Here is a 15,216-nt window from a genome sequence, read left to right on the forward strand (position 1 = left end):
TTACTCTCTGCAAGGCAGTAGCAGGAAATAAACCAAGGGAGATGCAGCACCTCCCTCTGCTATATGGCTGGCATAAATCACACAAAATCAAGAGCTTTTACTTAAAGCCCTCACTTTATTAGTCTCCAGCACTCTCACCAGAATGCCTTTACTCAAAGTCTCTGCTTTATTTAGTCTCAAGCACATACAAACACAATAGGTTATACATAAGGCTACGTTTTAGTGACAGGGATTTTTAGTAAAAGTCATGGATAGGTCATGGGCAGGAAACAAAAATTCATGGCCCGTGACCTGTCCATGATTGTACTATATACCCCTGACTAAATCTTGGGGTGGGGAGGGCAGCCTGGTGATGCCGCAGGTCCTGGGGAGGGTGGCCCATGGGTCTTTGGGGCAGCGGGGGGGGAGGGCGGGACTCCCCAGGACCCCTAGTGGTGCTGGGCGGGGAGGGGAGTTGCCAGGGTTGGCAGGTTCCCTACCTGGCTCTGTGCCTCCCAGGAAGTGGCGACATCTCTCAGTTCCTAGGTGGAGGCATGACCAGGCAGCTGCGTGTGTTGTCTCTGCCCCGAGCACCAACTCCACAGCTTCCACTGGCTGGGAACCATGGCCAATGGGAGTTGCGGGGGTGGTGCATGCAGGTGGAGGCAGCAGAGATCAGCCTGGCCACACCTCCGCCTAGGAGCTGAGGGATGTCACTGCTTCTAGGGAGCCCTCCCCTGCCCCCGAGGAAAGCATCGCCCAGAGCCCTTACCCCCCACCATGCCCCAGCCCCAGCTCTGAGGCCTCTCCCACACCCAAACTCCTGCTGTTGCTGTGGGGAGAGGGCATAGTGGCTCAAGACTGCTCAGTGGGGCCAGCTGCACCAGCCACTGCAGAAGTCACAGAGGACCTGGAAAGTCACAAAATCCATGACTTCCGTGACAAACTCACAGCCTTAGTTATACAGCACCCGCAAACACTAGTTACCTACGGCCTAGAGGGGTCACAAGTGGTCAAATGACAAGGTCCAAGTGGCCAGCTATCCGCCTGTCACTGGGATTCCAAGAGATGTCCAGAAGGTGAAATCCAAATTCCTCAGACCTGTCTACCCCATTTATGTTAGTAACAGCTACAATTACACCAACAACATGTCAATCAAAGAAAAAACATTAAGCAAGCATTTTTTAAGCCATTAGTTTTAGAGATGTGTTTTTGAAGAGTCTGCAGTCTCATGTCCATCTGACCCCCCCCCCCCCACCAGAAGTCAAATATAGATAGCCTTCCTGTTTTTCACAGATGCTTACCCAAGCATATCAGAGAGGACATAGTATCAGGGGGTAGCCGTTTTAGTCTGTATCCACAAAAAACAACAAGGAGTCTGGTGGCACCTTAAAGACTAACAGAATTATTTGGGCATAAGCTTTCATGGGCAAAAAAAGCACTTCTTCAGATGCATCAGAGAGGACATAGACTCAGGCACATTCCATGTGATTGCTGCCTCCTCCCTCCCAGCTTTGCCTTAGTTAAGCTAAGTGCCTGCAAAGGCCTGCTAAATGCAATAAGCAGAATAATTGATAGTCCATCCCAATTATTGGCAGTGGCTTGGACACCTAGCTGGTTGCTAAAAACGCCTCTCATCACAATAAGAAAAGGAGTACTTGTGGCACCTTAGAGACTAACAAATTTATTTGAGCATGAGCTTTCATGAGCTACAGCTCACTTCATCGGATGCATTCAGTGGAAAATACAGTGGGGAAATTTATATACACAGAGAACATGAAACAATGGGTGTTACCATATACACTGTAACGAGAGTGATTAGGTAAGGTGAGCTATTACCAGCAGGAGAGCGGGGTTGGGGGAGAGGGAACCTTTTGTAGCGATAATCAAGGTGGGCCATTTCCAGCAGTTGACAAGAACGTCTGAGGAACAGCGGATAGAGACTAACACGGCTGCTACTCTGAAACCTCATCACAATGCATCCCTTTAAAAAGGTTTAGTCTTTAGGATGACATTAGCTGTAACATGTCCCTATCTTGATGCTCATGAGAGAGCAGGCATCTGCTAGTCACTGCTTTAGCTCAAATGGTGGCAGTCTTTGCTTTGATGTTGTAAGTCCTCTGTCCATCCCCACAGACCTAGGGAGGAGGGACTGTTACAGACACATGAAAGTAGCTCTGTCTTCCTAACCATAGGACGTGTAACTTTTCAGGAAGAAACTGCAACTGCAGTTGCATTATGTACGTGCATGCCTTGGTGTTTTCAAATCAGTCAGCCAAATGTCCTCAAAGTTGTGGATGTCACCTTTAATACCTTGTCCTGTGAGCCAAATTCATACATGCTATCAATCTACAGTTTGCTCAATCACATCATTATGCAGCAGCATTGCAGTGCAGTGTGCTGATAGGGTCAACGTGATTGTTATTTCATATCATTGCTTGCTACTTATATGATGTGCATTTGGAAAAGGCCACTGGCTCCAAAAGACCTTAGCATTGGTCCTTAACTTGTTTTTGACAGCTGGAGCTGGTCTGGCCATGCAAATTTTGGGCATTGCATTTGCATCCAACTGTAGAGTAGCTCTGGCTATGCTATCTTGCAAAAAGTGTGAGGTTAATCATATTTTTTGACACTTGCTTTCCAGGCCATCAGCTATTACACTTTAACATTAACCCCTATGTTAGAATGATGTTCAGATAATTTGGAGTACTCTACTTTTCTCCAAACCTATAGTTTTAATTAGGTATAGATTTTAAACATATCCTCCATTCTAACGGGACAGTAATTGAAATTTTTTTTTTTAAACTGTACAGCCTCCCTGAAATCAGACATTGCAGCCATTTTATTGTAACTATCTAATTGTTTCTCAGTACTGATGCAACCTTCCCTGCGAGAGGGGATAAAGAAAGGGGCACCTCTGTACTAGAGCTGAGACACCCTGTGGTTGGCTGCTTCACCGATTTTAGTTAGTAGTAACTTTATAGTCTTTCTATAACTAAGGTTGTACCACAAGGTTTTCCATTCTTTGGTTTTCCACTGAAGTTTGATCACTGATCAATAGATCCCTCAATGTCAGATGTTTTCTTGAATTATTGTACCAAGTCTTAAATTGTTCTTTTGGGGGGAAAAGATGATGGCAGAACAACTCCCTATGGGGAAAATGGGATTTAAAAAAAAAATATATCTGCCAATCCTAGTTATGTACCTAACATGAGGGAAGCTGGCTTTAGGTTGTAAGAAACAGGAATACTAGGCAGTTTTCCATACAGCCTGTTTGCTCTCTCAGCAGCTTTTGTTCATGAGACGATGCTGGTCTGACTGCATGGACTGGTAGCACTGAATGGGACTGCTTTAGAGCAGTTTAGTTTGTGCGTTTGAATCTTTAACAAAACAGGTTATTGCAAATTAGCTTGAGTGCACCAAGTCTAAGCAATTTAAAGGCCACTGCTGGCATGACAATCATGCATCTGCCCCAGCTGTTCCTGTCACACATAACAGCTGAATGCATAAACAGGGTCATGTGGACTGAAGGTTTCCCTTGCTGTTCCTCCTCCTACTGTGAGGGAGTCCAGACTTTTTCCTTTTTCTCACTGCTCTCTCGATCCCTCAGAGCAGCATATTGCAGCAGGCAGCATGAAGGAAAAGCTAACCAGCACTGGATGCTTCATATGGGTTCTCTTGCGCATCTACCTCTTGTTGCCGTTTAGGGCCAAGAGGCACATGTACCACCACCACATTCCCTACGCAAGGGACAGGATCACGGAGAGATAACACGCATGGCATGCATGGAAGGACCAATCTTGGGGTGAGATACAGGATACAGCTTGACAAACTGGGGAAGTAGGACAGGACCAGAGGGCAGTGACAAGGAAAATGCTGGGAAGGTAGAACTGGAAAACAAAGGCCTCTGCAGGGGGAGAAAGAACTAGGTCAAACAAGAGCGATGAACACAAAAGGAAATGAACGTATGTAACCAAGAGAGGAGAGAATGCTGAAGATAGAAATAAAAGAAGGATAGGCTACAGGTCAATGCATGAGATTGGAAGCCAGGACTTCAGCATTCTGTTTCTGGTCTGCAATAGAGTGGCAGTGTCCCCCGAGACCGCCTTTATGTGCCTCAGTTTCTCATCTGTAAAATGGAGGTAAGAGCCATCTCACAGGTATGGGTTATATTAAGATTCTCTGATGGAAAGTGTATACAAGTGTCAATGAACAAATTAGGTAATAGAAGACAAGCACAGTGAGAAAAAGCTCCTCCATGAAAAATCTCACTTGGGGAGCTGCACAGGACATGACAGCTATGGCTATTTTAAAAAATGAAAAGCTACACAACTGTCAGTCATTGTCACAATATAAAAATGCGTTAGTGGCCATATGCACCCCACCTAGTACCAGCTTCTAGAGCTATTGGTGTGTGACTATATATTTGGTCACAAGTGACATTTTTACACGGCACCAAGTATTGCAACATTATTGCCCCAAGTGGTTTTAATTGAAGCAGTACTAATGAGTTATTTGTAAGCTTGGGGAAGTTAGAAATACAATCTTAACACACAGAACAATGGAGCACAGCATCCTTTTAAAGATTTGTGGCAACTGCAGAAAGTAAATAGTAGAAATGAACTATTGCCACTTTAACCAGTCCTTTCATAACTTTTCCCTCACTGGCCCACAGCTTCTTCCTAAACAGCTGACTGGGTCTCACTACAGATGTATATTGTACTTGGCTGGATTCTCCTCTTTGTTCGTCCAGGCACTTTAGGAAGGATCTTGAATGTTTTAGGCATGAACTCCATGCAGGCCTCACGGAATTTCTTGATTCTCCAGCAGTAGACGACAGGGTTAAACACTGACTTGAGGTAACTCAGCCACAAGATGTAGGTGCTGGTGATGTAGAAAGAAGGGCTGTAGTAGAACTGTCTGCTAAACACAGAGAGCAAGCTGAACACGGTGTGTGGAAGCCAGCAGAGTGAAAAGCCAATGAACAGAATGAGAATTGTAGTGAAGGCTCTGGTTTTGAAGCTCATGTCCACATTCATCTGCTGAGGCTTCTGTAGTCCCATGAGGCTTAGTTTGCTCACCTGGCCCAAGCAAAGGCTCTCAGCATGGTTGTGGATCCTTAGGGCATTGCGCCGCACGGTATTTAGAATGCAAAGGTAAGAATACAGCATGACACTGAAAGGCATGAAGAAAACTGCCACAACTAACATCACGGCATAAGCTCGGTCAGCAGGAAATTCAGTGTACCCCAGAACACACTGGGGAGCCCGGGCTGGTACTTCCACAAAGGTCCGTCCAATCACTGAAGGAAAGGAAATGCAGAAGGACAGTGCCCAAGACATGGCAATGAGGACTTTGGCACGGTGAGGGTTCAGCTTGTCTTGCCGCTGAACAATAATTAAGAAACGGTCCACACTAATGATCAAGAGTATAGAGACTCCTTCCAAGACAAATAACCAATAGAGCATAGCCGATATCCTACAGAAGTGAGCTCCGAAGTTCCAGTTCACTGTAATAATTGTAACTGCAGTAAAAGGCATGCAGAGCAAAGACAGCATGATGTCAGAAAAGGCCAAAGTTGCTAGCAGCAGGTTGATGGCTGAACGCATGGCTGCCTTCTGGTAGACAATGAGGCAGACAATGGCATTACCAAAAAATCCAACGGCAATCATGAATACCATTATTATTACCAACAATATCCTGAATGGGGCAGGCTGAGCTATGTAACTGGAGCCTATGGATGGGGTACTCTGATTGAGAGCAACATCACTGTCTATGGGAGTGTTGTTGCATGCCATCCCTGACAAACATGAAGTGGGAGAAAGAAGAGCTAAAAAGTCTTCCTGTTAATGCTTTGATTGTTGCCATTTTTTCATGTTGCCTGCCAGAAAAAGGCCATGGAGAAACGTCTGCAGATAGCTGTGGTAAAATAGAGATCTGTCTTTGAGGAAATATTTTTCAGATATCAGGAGGGCTGAACAAAAGCTAATATTTAGCAAACAGCAAGTAACTTCAGGGTTTATTGGAGTTGGAGTTGAATCCATCTTCAAGGACATTTGCTTGGTGAATCTCTGACCTAGAGAAAATAGGAAGGTGAATCACAAAAGTCACTCTCTGCATCTGTTCAAGGACCATGGGATACATGCAATGATGATGAATAAATTCCTTTAATCCTTATATGTAAAGATAGTCAGATGTCCTAACAGCACATGCTTCCAGTGTTCGATAAAAGAATTACATTTTCTAGTAAGACCACCAATAGATGAAATATCAGTTTTATTTATTAGATACGCTTAGACCCACACATTACCTGGTCAGAGAAAACAAATGACTGAAGTTTCTGGATGTTTGAATGATTTTTCAGGTTTTCACTTATCAGGTCTTATTTCAAAGTTTCTGTGGTCTGCTCCACTATCTCTATTTATCAAATGGAAGGTCTAATGTACTTCTTCAAATCCTTCCTGAAAACATTGTATGGGTTAATATTCAGCCACTAAACTCCCCTGCCTACTCCATTGTCTGACTGTTGGTAGGATTAGGAATGCTAGAGAGGCCACATACTCCTTCTGTGGTAATATGCACCATAGAAATGCCTATGGAGAAAATAAATGACAAATGGAAACAAGAAAAATAAGCCCCCTGGAATGTCCAGAAGACACGTGATTACAAAGGAGAGAGGAAGTTACCTCCCTAGATTTATTTCTTATTCCCTGTCTCATCTCACAATTCTGCCTTCCCTGCCCTTCATACCTGGGTGCCTTTTACCTGTTTATGCACTCATGTGTAAAACAGCACGTAATCCTACTCTGCTAATAGCAATACTACACTGAGCTAGATTCACAAAAGGACTTAAGCCCCTAACTGGCTACTGTTCACCAACACATTTTATGTACACACACACACACACACCACATTACTAAAGTGTTATGCACCACTAATACTGTCCACATGATATTAAATATGAATTCTTTGTGTAGTTAGGCTACCTGACATATATCATGTTCTTCCTGTAATTCTGTTCACCTATGCCAAGTATCCCACAACACTTCGCAAAGCTAAAGTCAGCTTTGGCACTGGAAAACAGGAAACCTGTTAAAGGCAATATACAGTTGTGGTTTGTCCTGGTACAAGTATGGAGATATCTGCATGGGCAATTAGTTTGGAATACAGTACCCAAAACAGCAAAGAAAAGGTACACCATGGTGCCAAAAGAACACGACAAAAAGCTGGTTGGTTAAATTTAGTCTCAGGTGACACAGCGTACTCTCTAACTTGTAAAGAGGTTACTGTATTTATGTAGTCTCACATGCATGATATGGGAGCACAACTGTGAACAGTGAACTGCATGTCTTTAGACAATAAGTGAGTGGAGCTTGGTTATTTGATCTCTTGAACTTTTTTAATATTGAACCACAAGCTTAGTCAAGATCATTTGGCTATATTTTGAGAAATACAAGTTACGAGCCTAAATCCCCAAATCAGGCCTGACTACGATTCAAACCTCCCCGCTCAGCAGCCTCCAGACTTTGTAGGTGCCTAACCTCTCTTGGCAACTATATTATTGCACTAGACATTCCCTAGGCATCTATGGTCCCACATCTGCACATGCTCACTGCAACTCCATGCTCAGTGTCCGGTTGCCTAAGCCCCAGAGTGATACATGAACTGGGGGATGATAGGGCATTCCTCTACTAAACTTGCTTGTGGGGCCGTAGCTGGTAAGTGTGCTCAAACTCACCTAGTGCATCAGGTTCTATAGGCACGCTTACACAAAATGGTGAGGGAAAGGAGGGGAGGGCACACCCCCTAACTTTTAGTCCAGTGGTTAGGGTACTCACATTGGAAGAGACCCCGGCGTCAAGTCCTGCCTACCTGTGAGGAGAGAGGATTTAAATGGGGATTTGCCATCTCTTAGCTGTGAGGCTCCTTTAGTCTCTCCTGCTGAAGTTGTTCCACTGTGGATAAATAAGAGTCACTGGCTGAGTGCGCACACAAAAATGACTTTTGCCTAATGGTTACTGCACCCACCCGGGATGTGGAAGAGCCATGACTGAGCCCCCCTGTTGTGATAACACTTTATCCCCAATAGGACAGCTTCAACAGGAGAAATTGAGGCCACCCACAACAGACTAGCCCACAGCTCACGGGTGAGGGCACTCAACTGTGCTGTGGCAGATCCCAGTTCAAATCCCAAGAGAAGGGGCTTGAACCAGGTGTATCTTGACAGTAGAACTGCAGTCAGCAGTCCCGTCGGGACTATTTTTTGACTGGACAATAGAAATTCAAGGAGTTAGGCTGGAAGAAATTAGGCTAGAACTGTCCGGAGGGTTTAATAAAGTTCCACTTGTTCAAATGAACCTACATTCAGCATTTCTCTGTGAAGGAAACAGCAGCTGAGTACCCGGAGTATGGGACTAAAAGTTGTAAGGGAGGTCTTCCCTCTCCCACTGCTGTGTGGAAAAAATCCACTTTAGGTACCGATCTCAGTTGTAAAGCTTCGGAGTTAGGCACCTATCTCCCTGACAGGGGTGGGGCTTAGTGCATACCCCTCACAGTGGTGTGCTGGCTTTTGTGAATTGCCCCTTCACCATCTAGGGAGCTTAGACGCCTAACTCAAGATTTGTGATCGCAATGTGTTCCTGTGATTTTTCTAGGCACCGAAGTACCTTTGTGACTCTAGGTTTAAATGATTCCTTGGGATTTGGAAAGATTTCCAGTGGTAGCTTTACTTCTAACTGCAGCACCCTTCCAATTATTCTGTTAATATTTATTCAGGGTCCTTCCCTCTGCTTTGGTGGCTGTGCTAGCTCATAAACAAGTGTTAAATATTAGATAAGCCTGTGTGTACCTTCCAAATGACGGACAAACTTTTGTTTGAGTATCATAACTGGAAAAAAAAAATGAATTTCCAAACCCGTAACTACAGTCTGGGAAGAGCATTTGCTGTCCATAAGTAAATGACTCAAATGTCTTCCCCATTGAGGTCCATTATATTAAATGGATCCGTTAACAGTGTTTCAAAATATGTGAACACTCTGCACAGGCACACACATCACCATAGGCTCATCAATTCATCTTTTGTAAAAGTCTAATATGACTAATTTCAATGCCACAGCAAGAATTTCCAGTATTTCACCTCATCTATATTGTTTCCAAGAACTTGACATTTCAGTCTGAGTTACTAGTGCTTTATAAAGACAGAGCAAAAATGTCAGTCTGCTATCACGGCCATTTATGCACGAATCACTGGAGTTATTTTTAAAAAAAAGCCATGAATAATTTGCTTGGTCTTCATATTTTAAATTATCCTTTTTAAATGTTCAATACTATTAAGATCCCCTTTGTGAGGCCCCCAGGTCTGCATGAGGATGGATGTCTGTACCAGGCCCTCATGTACCCATGGGCGGGGGCTGACAGAGCAAGATGGAAGGTGGGAGCACCAAGTCAGTATAGGAAATAAAGTACAAAAGTTGAGTAAGGTGGAAGGAAGGAAAATGGCAGTAATGAAGCGTGAAGGGGGAAAGTCTCACCCCACAGGAGAAGAAAAAAGGAGAAGAGAGATGCACAAGGAAGGAAAAAAGGGGAATAAAGAAAAGCATGAAGAGGTATGTGTGCACATGCACACACATACCTCCTACCAAGCACATGCAGACACACCGTAACGACATGAAACTATTTCTCCATACCAGACTGTGTTCTAGGAATGTCTTTCATGGCTTGAGAGAGTCTCTGAGCAATAAAATAAAGTTGTCCACTATGGCCAAATTAAGTTATTTTTTATGAAAAATCATGGCTATTTTGACAAAAATGGAAGTTTTTGCAAGAAAACAATTAGTTTTCATTGCTATTTGGGTGGATTTAATCAGAAAACAACTTTTGATTTTCTACAACTGAAAATGGCTTGTTTTTGTGATGAAAATCTAGGGTGAGATCTTCACCCCTGCTTTGGTCCTTTTGTGTCATATAGATGGGATGGAGCCACAAAAAGACTTTAAAAGCCATTTTCCAGGGAGCATTGCAAGGATTCCCCTCATAGGCATGGTGGAAGACAGGCAGCCTTCTGTGTACTTCTTCCCAAGGCTGGGTACAGGGAGTATGGTGGGGTTGTGATGGGGGCGGGTGCAAGGTGGACAGGGGATGCAGAATACAGCACTTCAGAGCTTTCAGCCAGCACTGTAGCCCATAGGGCAGCCCAGGAAAGGCTAACTTTAGGATATGACTTCACCACCATGTGAAGGTATGACTGTAGCAGTGGTAGGTAGGCATACCCAAGCTAGCTTAAAACTAGCTAGTATGGGTAACAAAAGTAGAGAAGATGTGATAGCACAGGTTTCAGCACCGACTGGTAATTCAAGCACATACCCAGGGTCCTCAGTGGGCTTGTACTCTGGCTGATAGGCCAAACATAAGCTTATGTCACCATAGCTTCACTATTGTTGTTACCTGTGCTAGCTCCATTACAATCACACCTTCAAGGGCCGTGAAGTCATGTCCTTACACAGCCCATGCCTGTGGCTGCTCTAGCCTCCAGGAGTGCAGGATGAAAAAAAAAAAAAAAAAGGTTTAAAGCACCTAATTGAAGCTCAGCACAGAATCTCAACTCTAAACTCTTATGCAGAATTTTAACGAAAATGATGTTCTTTGATTTTGTTTTGCTTTAATTTCCTAAAGCCCATGAACTATATTTTTCAACCAGTAATCTTGTCCATATTGCTTTTGCTGTGGTAATGGTCATACCAGAACACTTGTGTCAGGCTTTGATTACAGTACAGTTTTTTGAACGGTAAACCAGCCCTCAATCTGAAAGTGCTTGTACCCTCATCAATAAGAAAACCCCTCAGAGTTGACAGCAGTTGATTCTATTATTGCTGCAGATTCTATCTGCTTTCTTTCCTCTAAAATGTGTCTTTTCTAAAGGGGGCGGGGGGAACCCACCCATGCAAGAAAAAATTGTTACATTGTGGAACAGACTTTACCACCTTGTCTTTTGGACAGTATGAGTCAATGGGGGTCTGGCTGCTCTCTGCGCCACCTCTTTAAGAAAGTTGGTGAATTGTCTGGATAAAAGTAAACTTGCCTGGGACTCTGCAAGAAACTTCTCCACCTCTCCTAGGGGCCTTTCCCTAGTGCTAAGGGTAGCAAAGGTGAACTAGCTTGATCATATGATTTGTTGGCAGTTGGCCTTCCTGGCTAGGGGAGTAAGGATTCTGACTGAAGACTATTCAATAAAATTTTAAAAAGGCTGAAGTGGCAGTATTTCATACACTGCATGAAAGGAGTCTTGATACTCCAGCTAATAGATTGTAAATTTTCATTTCCCAACCCTTTCATTTTGCTCAAGTACTGAATTCAAGATATTCTCTCATGGTCTGATGCTATGAGGCACTCGGTCTCTTGCAGGCCTGAACTCTAATTGCTTAGTGTGGATCACTTTTGTTTTGCATATTAATGTAAGCAGGATCTGAAAGAACTCTCCCCTGACGGCTATCTGTGGAGGGGGAGAGACTTCAGGAGCAAACTATATTTACATGAACACATCTACTCTGCGAAGGTATTCAGCAGACAGAAGCTGTGTTGCTCAAAGTGATCAGCTTTGGCTGGTGTTGGGTTACAAATCATTGTAGTACTGAATGAGGGGTAATGTTATTAATGTTATCTTTATTGTATGAGTAAAGGGGAGCAGAACTGTGCTGAGCCGGTCCTGATTGAGGGGGTCACCCTCAGTTGACAAGAACTCGCTAAGCCAGGGGCTCGAATGCCAGAACCCTGTGAAAATAAGAGGGGTAGAGACAGGTGTCCTAGCCAGGAGGTGTGGCCTCTCCCTAAGGGTCCCCAATCTGGTTTAACCTGTTCCTCCCCACTGTTCAAAGACAGAGCTAAATAGGCTCCATTAAGAGTCTTTTGTTAAGTACTCCCTAGAGCTGAAAACACTCGTGGGACAGCATTTATGCCCAGCTTGCTTCACTAAAGCTATGTCTACACTTATTTAAAGTGCAAAAAGGTCCTTTTTTTGCGCTAAAACCGCGGGAGCATCTACACTTGTTAATGACTTTTTGCAGTGAAGCTCAGAAATTTCACCACAAAAAGAAAGCCACCTTCACGAGAGGCATATAGCTCTTACTGCTGTTCTTTTTGCACTGTTGTGAAAGTGAAGACACAGTCTACCAGAGTAAACACCTTTTGGCCTCCAAAGGATATGAATCAATGGGGGTCAAAGTTCCAAAAGTGACCACTCTGGCCAGCATCTCCACTGCTCTGATGCCAAGTAAATGGATGTCTGCCCCTCCCACCTGTAAGCCCCAGGAAGTTTGAAACTCCCTTTCCCTTTGCTTGTAGATATGGCAGGGAAAGCAGCCAGACAGCAGGGAATTTTTTAAAAAATGCCACGAAAGAAACAAGGAAGTAATGGGGCAGCACAGGGCACTGAGCAGGGACCCAGAATGCCTTCTGCTCACCCCCACCTTCCCACAAGACCTATTGAGAGAGCTGCACTGTGGGATAGCTTCCCTACAGCGCTGCTCTCATCGGCGATGGAAATGCTGGTAGTGTAAACACTCTCTGATGCCTGAGGAACTGAGTACACAAACCAGTGCTTTACTTTCACCGGTTCCCTATCACTGGTGAAACTTACAGCACAGAAACTCTGTAAGTGTAGACATACCCTAAGAGCTGAAAGTCATTAAGAGCTGACAATCACTAAGAACTGGGTGGACTCTCAAGAGACTGACCTGCCCAGGTCACAGAAGGGAGGCAGGTGGCAGAAGGTGACTGGGAAGCAGAGAGGAACAACAGCTGCCTGAGCAAGTAATATGCAGTTAAAGGGACCTTTTCTCCCAACTCTCTTTAGGGTTACATATTCAGCATAGATTTTCTCAGACATTGGAGAGTGGCTACTGGAAGTAGGTGTAAGTTACATCAGTTAATGTCCCCTCTAAACTTACTTAGACTTACCTCTAAATGTGGCTCATTGCCATTAATTGTCATACTTACTTGACTTCAATCAGCCACAATAATATAAAGTTAGAAACAGAAAACACACATCATCTGCCAGTGCAGGAGTCTTACAAACAGTTGATTTTCTTGTTCTTTGTTCAGTCTAATTTTCTACGTCTCAACTGTTGGAACTTTTTCTTCCCTGATAGACCTCACTGCCAAGAAATATTTTTTTTGGTTTTCCAGTCTGAGTTTCCTTTTCTTAATTTCATTCTGCTACTCCTAATTATGCATCACCCTTTCCATCCTCAAGGTCATTGACTGCTCAAATATTTGTAGACGCTTTTGTTCCCCTTTCCTATCCTTAATGGATTAATGTTGCAGTGGTCAGTGAACAGTCCTCTTGCAAACACAGGACCAAAATACATGTCTTTTTTGACAGTAGTTAAGTACAGGAGAGTTGAAAAGAAAACATACTTTGGCATATATTTTATAAAATGAAGTATTCATTGTAACAAGATTTAACTACTAAACCAAATGTTATTTCAGGTAGGATTGAATGAACCGCCTACTGAAATTTGGGGTCTCAGATAAATTTACTTTGTTACGCTTCAGTCCTCATGCACTAAATCAAGTAAATACATTACGTGTTCCGAATGTCAAGGGAGAACATAGATGAATGGTCTCTACTCACGCTGCATAATTAATTTCTATTACTGAGAGTTCCACACATGACCAGGACTGAAATATTACCCCAGAGTCTGGTTTCACTCCACTAAGGAGTAAGTACTCTATAGTAATTTATACTTACGCCCACTGAATCCATTCCACAGCTCTAAATAGAAACAAAAAGAAATAAAAATAAGATTCCCCAGGAGAGTGCACGATGCATGTTTCCTCTGCAATGTGCTGCACCAGAAAATGGCAGCAGTTTTGCAGCTAGCCAGACTCCTAGAAATTTAAAGATGCACTAAAAGCAGTTGCAAGTGATGTGCACCCACATACCATACCACAGAGGGAAGCAGCTGAGAGTTAATGTCGTCTGAGACTGCACTAACTCCTCTGTAGATCCTCAGCTCATTGCCGCAGGGACTGAACAAAGCCTGCCTACCTGGTTCCCCGCCCTGGTCCATGCTCTCCCCACATGGGGATCTAGAGATCTTCAGGTAGCTCTCTTCAGGTCCAAAGATGGAGGGAGATGGTGCTGCAGGGGCAGCTGACACTTCCTTTTGCACAGAAGAGGTCTACATGTGGAAGAGACTTTTCCTGTAAATCACAGGGGAAAGTTTACTCTCTTGCTCTTTTATACACAAACACTCTCAAAATAGGGCTCTCATTTGCTAAATCTAGGAATTAACCGATATCTTCCTTACTGTCATAGACAGAACTGGCTCCCTGAACGCAACTGCTGTTCTCAACCTTCATCTCAGTTGTTGCCAAGGAAACCAGATCAGTACATTCACAAACAACTTCGTATAACCAGTTTTGCCCCGGGAATCTTGGAACTGTTTCTCCCCACCCCCTTTGCTGAGGTTCATTTATCTTAGTTGATTATACCACTTCTGCAAGCTCCCTTTATATGGGAACAGCTACAAGATGCACGTAAATACATCAAAATGTACAGTGAAACAAAGAGAGCGAGCACATGTGTGTACATGTGCACCATCTACCTTTTTTTTCTTTTTTTAAACTCTGGCTTTTTCAACCTCAGTGGAAGAGGGTGGTTTGGGTTGAACTGGTTAATAAGCCATGATACTGGCAATGCAAGAAATTTCTCAGTAGTACTAAAGCAGTAGAACACCAAAGATTCATCAACTTCAATCCAATCCACTTAAAAAAAAAGATTTATTTACAGTACCTAAAATATAAAAAAGGGCAATAACAAGCCTATTTAAATTAACTTGAGACAGGCTTAATGCCATCTAATTGCTGCACCTGTACCAATGGCAGAAGGAAAAACATAATTAAACTTCAGAATTAGAAGTAAACAAACAATCTAATAATAACTAGATCTCCAACAAACAGAAAGGTTATAGAGGATTCACCACAATCTTAGAGTCTAAATAAGTTTTTGTGAAAATGAAAACAAGGTTATAGAGGCAGAAAAAAGTAATCAAGCAATGCATTGCAAAGAATAAATGAATCATCCACATATGCTAAGCCACTGTGAGGATGGTGGGAAGCTAAACAACAAAAAGATGGTTTGATTTCAGGGGAGTGAAGGCAATGAATTTGAAACTACCGTAAGCAACCTCCAGTGACCAGCAAAAACAGTTGCCTAACACGGATGGTTTAACTAAAGGC

The 15,216-nt window shown here is 43.4% G+C and overlaps 1 protein-coding gene across 4 annotated transcripts in view; it reads right to left on the reverse strand.

Annotated features, from left to right (window-relative positions):
• Positions 1-800: 800 nt before the first annotated feature.
• The window catches only part of GPR45 (G protein-coupled receptor 45), a 35,049-nt gene continuing 20,633 nt past the window's right edge, over positions 801-15,216 (reverse strand). The window contains exons 2-3 of one of the 4 annotated variants that reach the window (XM_078853790.1): positions 14,024-14,178; positions 801-6,055 (exon numbers count right to left, since the gene is read on the reverse strand). In XM_078853790.1, the coding sequence (XP_078709916.1) occupies positions 4,662-5,777 (1,116 nt within the window). In that variant the 5' untranslated portion in view covers positions 5,778-6,055; positions 14,024-14,178 and the 3' untranslated portion in view covers positions 801-4,661. Of the gene's footprint in view, positions 6,056-6,965; positions 7,013-7,851; positions 8,080-14,023; positions 14,179-15,216 lie in introns of those variants that run through there. The other 3 variants (XM_078853791.1, XM_073351403.2, XM_073351395.2) reach the window with 3 other exon arrangements.

Source organism: Lepidochelys kempii, chromosome 1 (genome assembly GCF_965140285.1).
Source record: "Lepidochelys kempii isolate rLepKem1 chromosome 1, rLepKem1.hap1, whole genome shotgun sequence".
Taxonomy (NCBI): Eukaryota; Metazoa; Chordata; order Testudines; family Cheloniidae; genus Lepidochelys; species Lepidochelys kempii.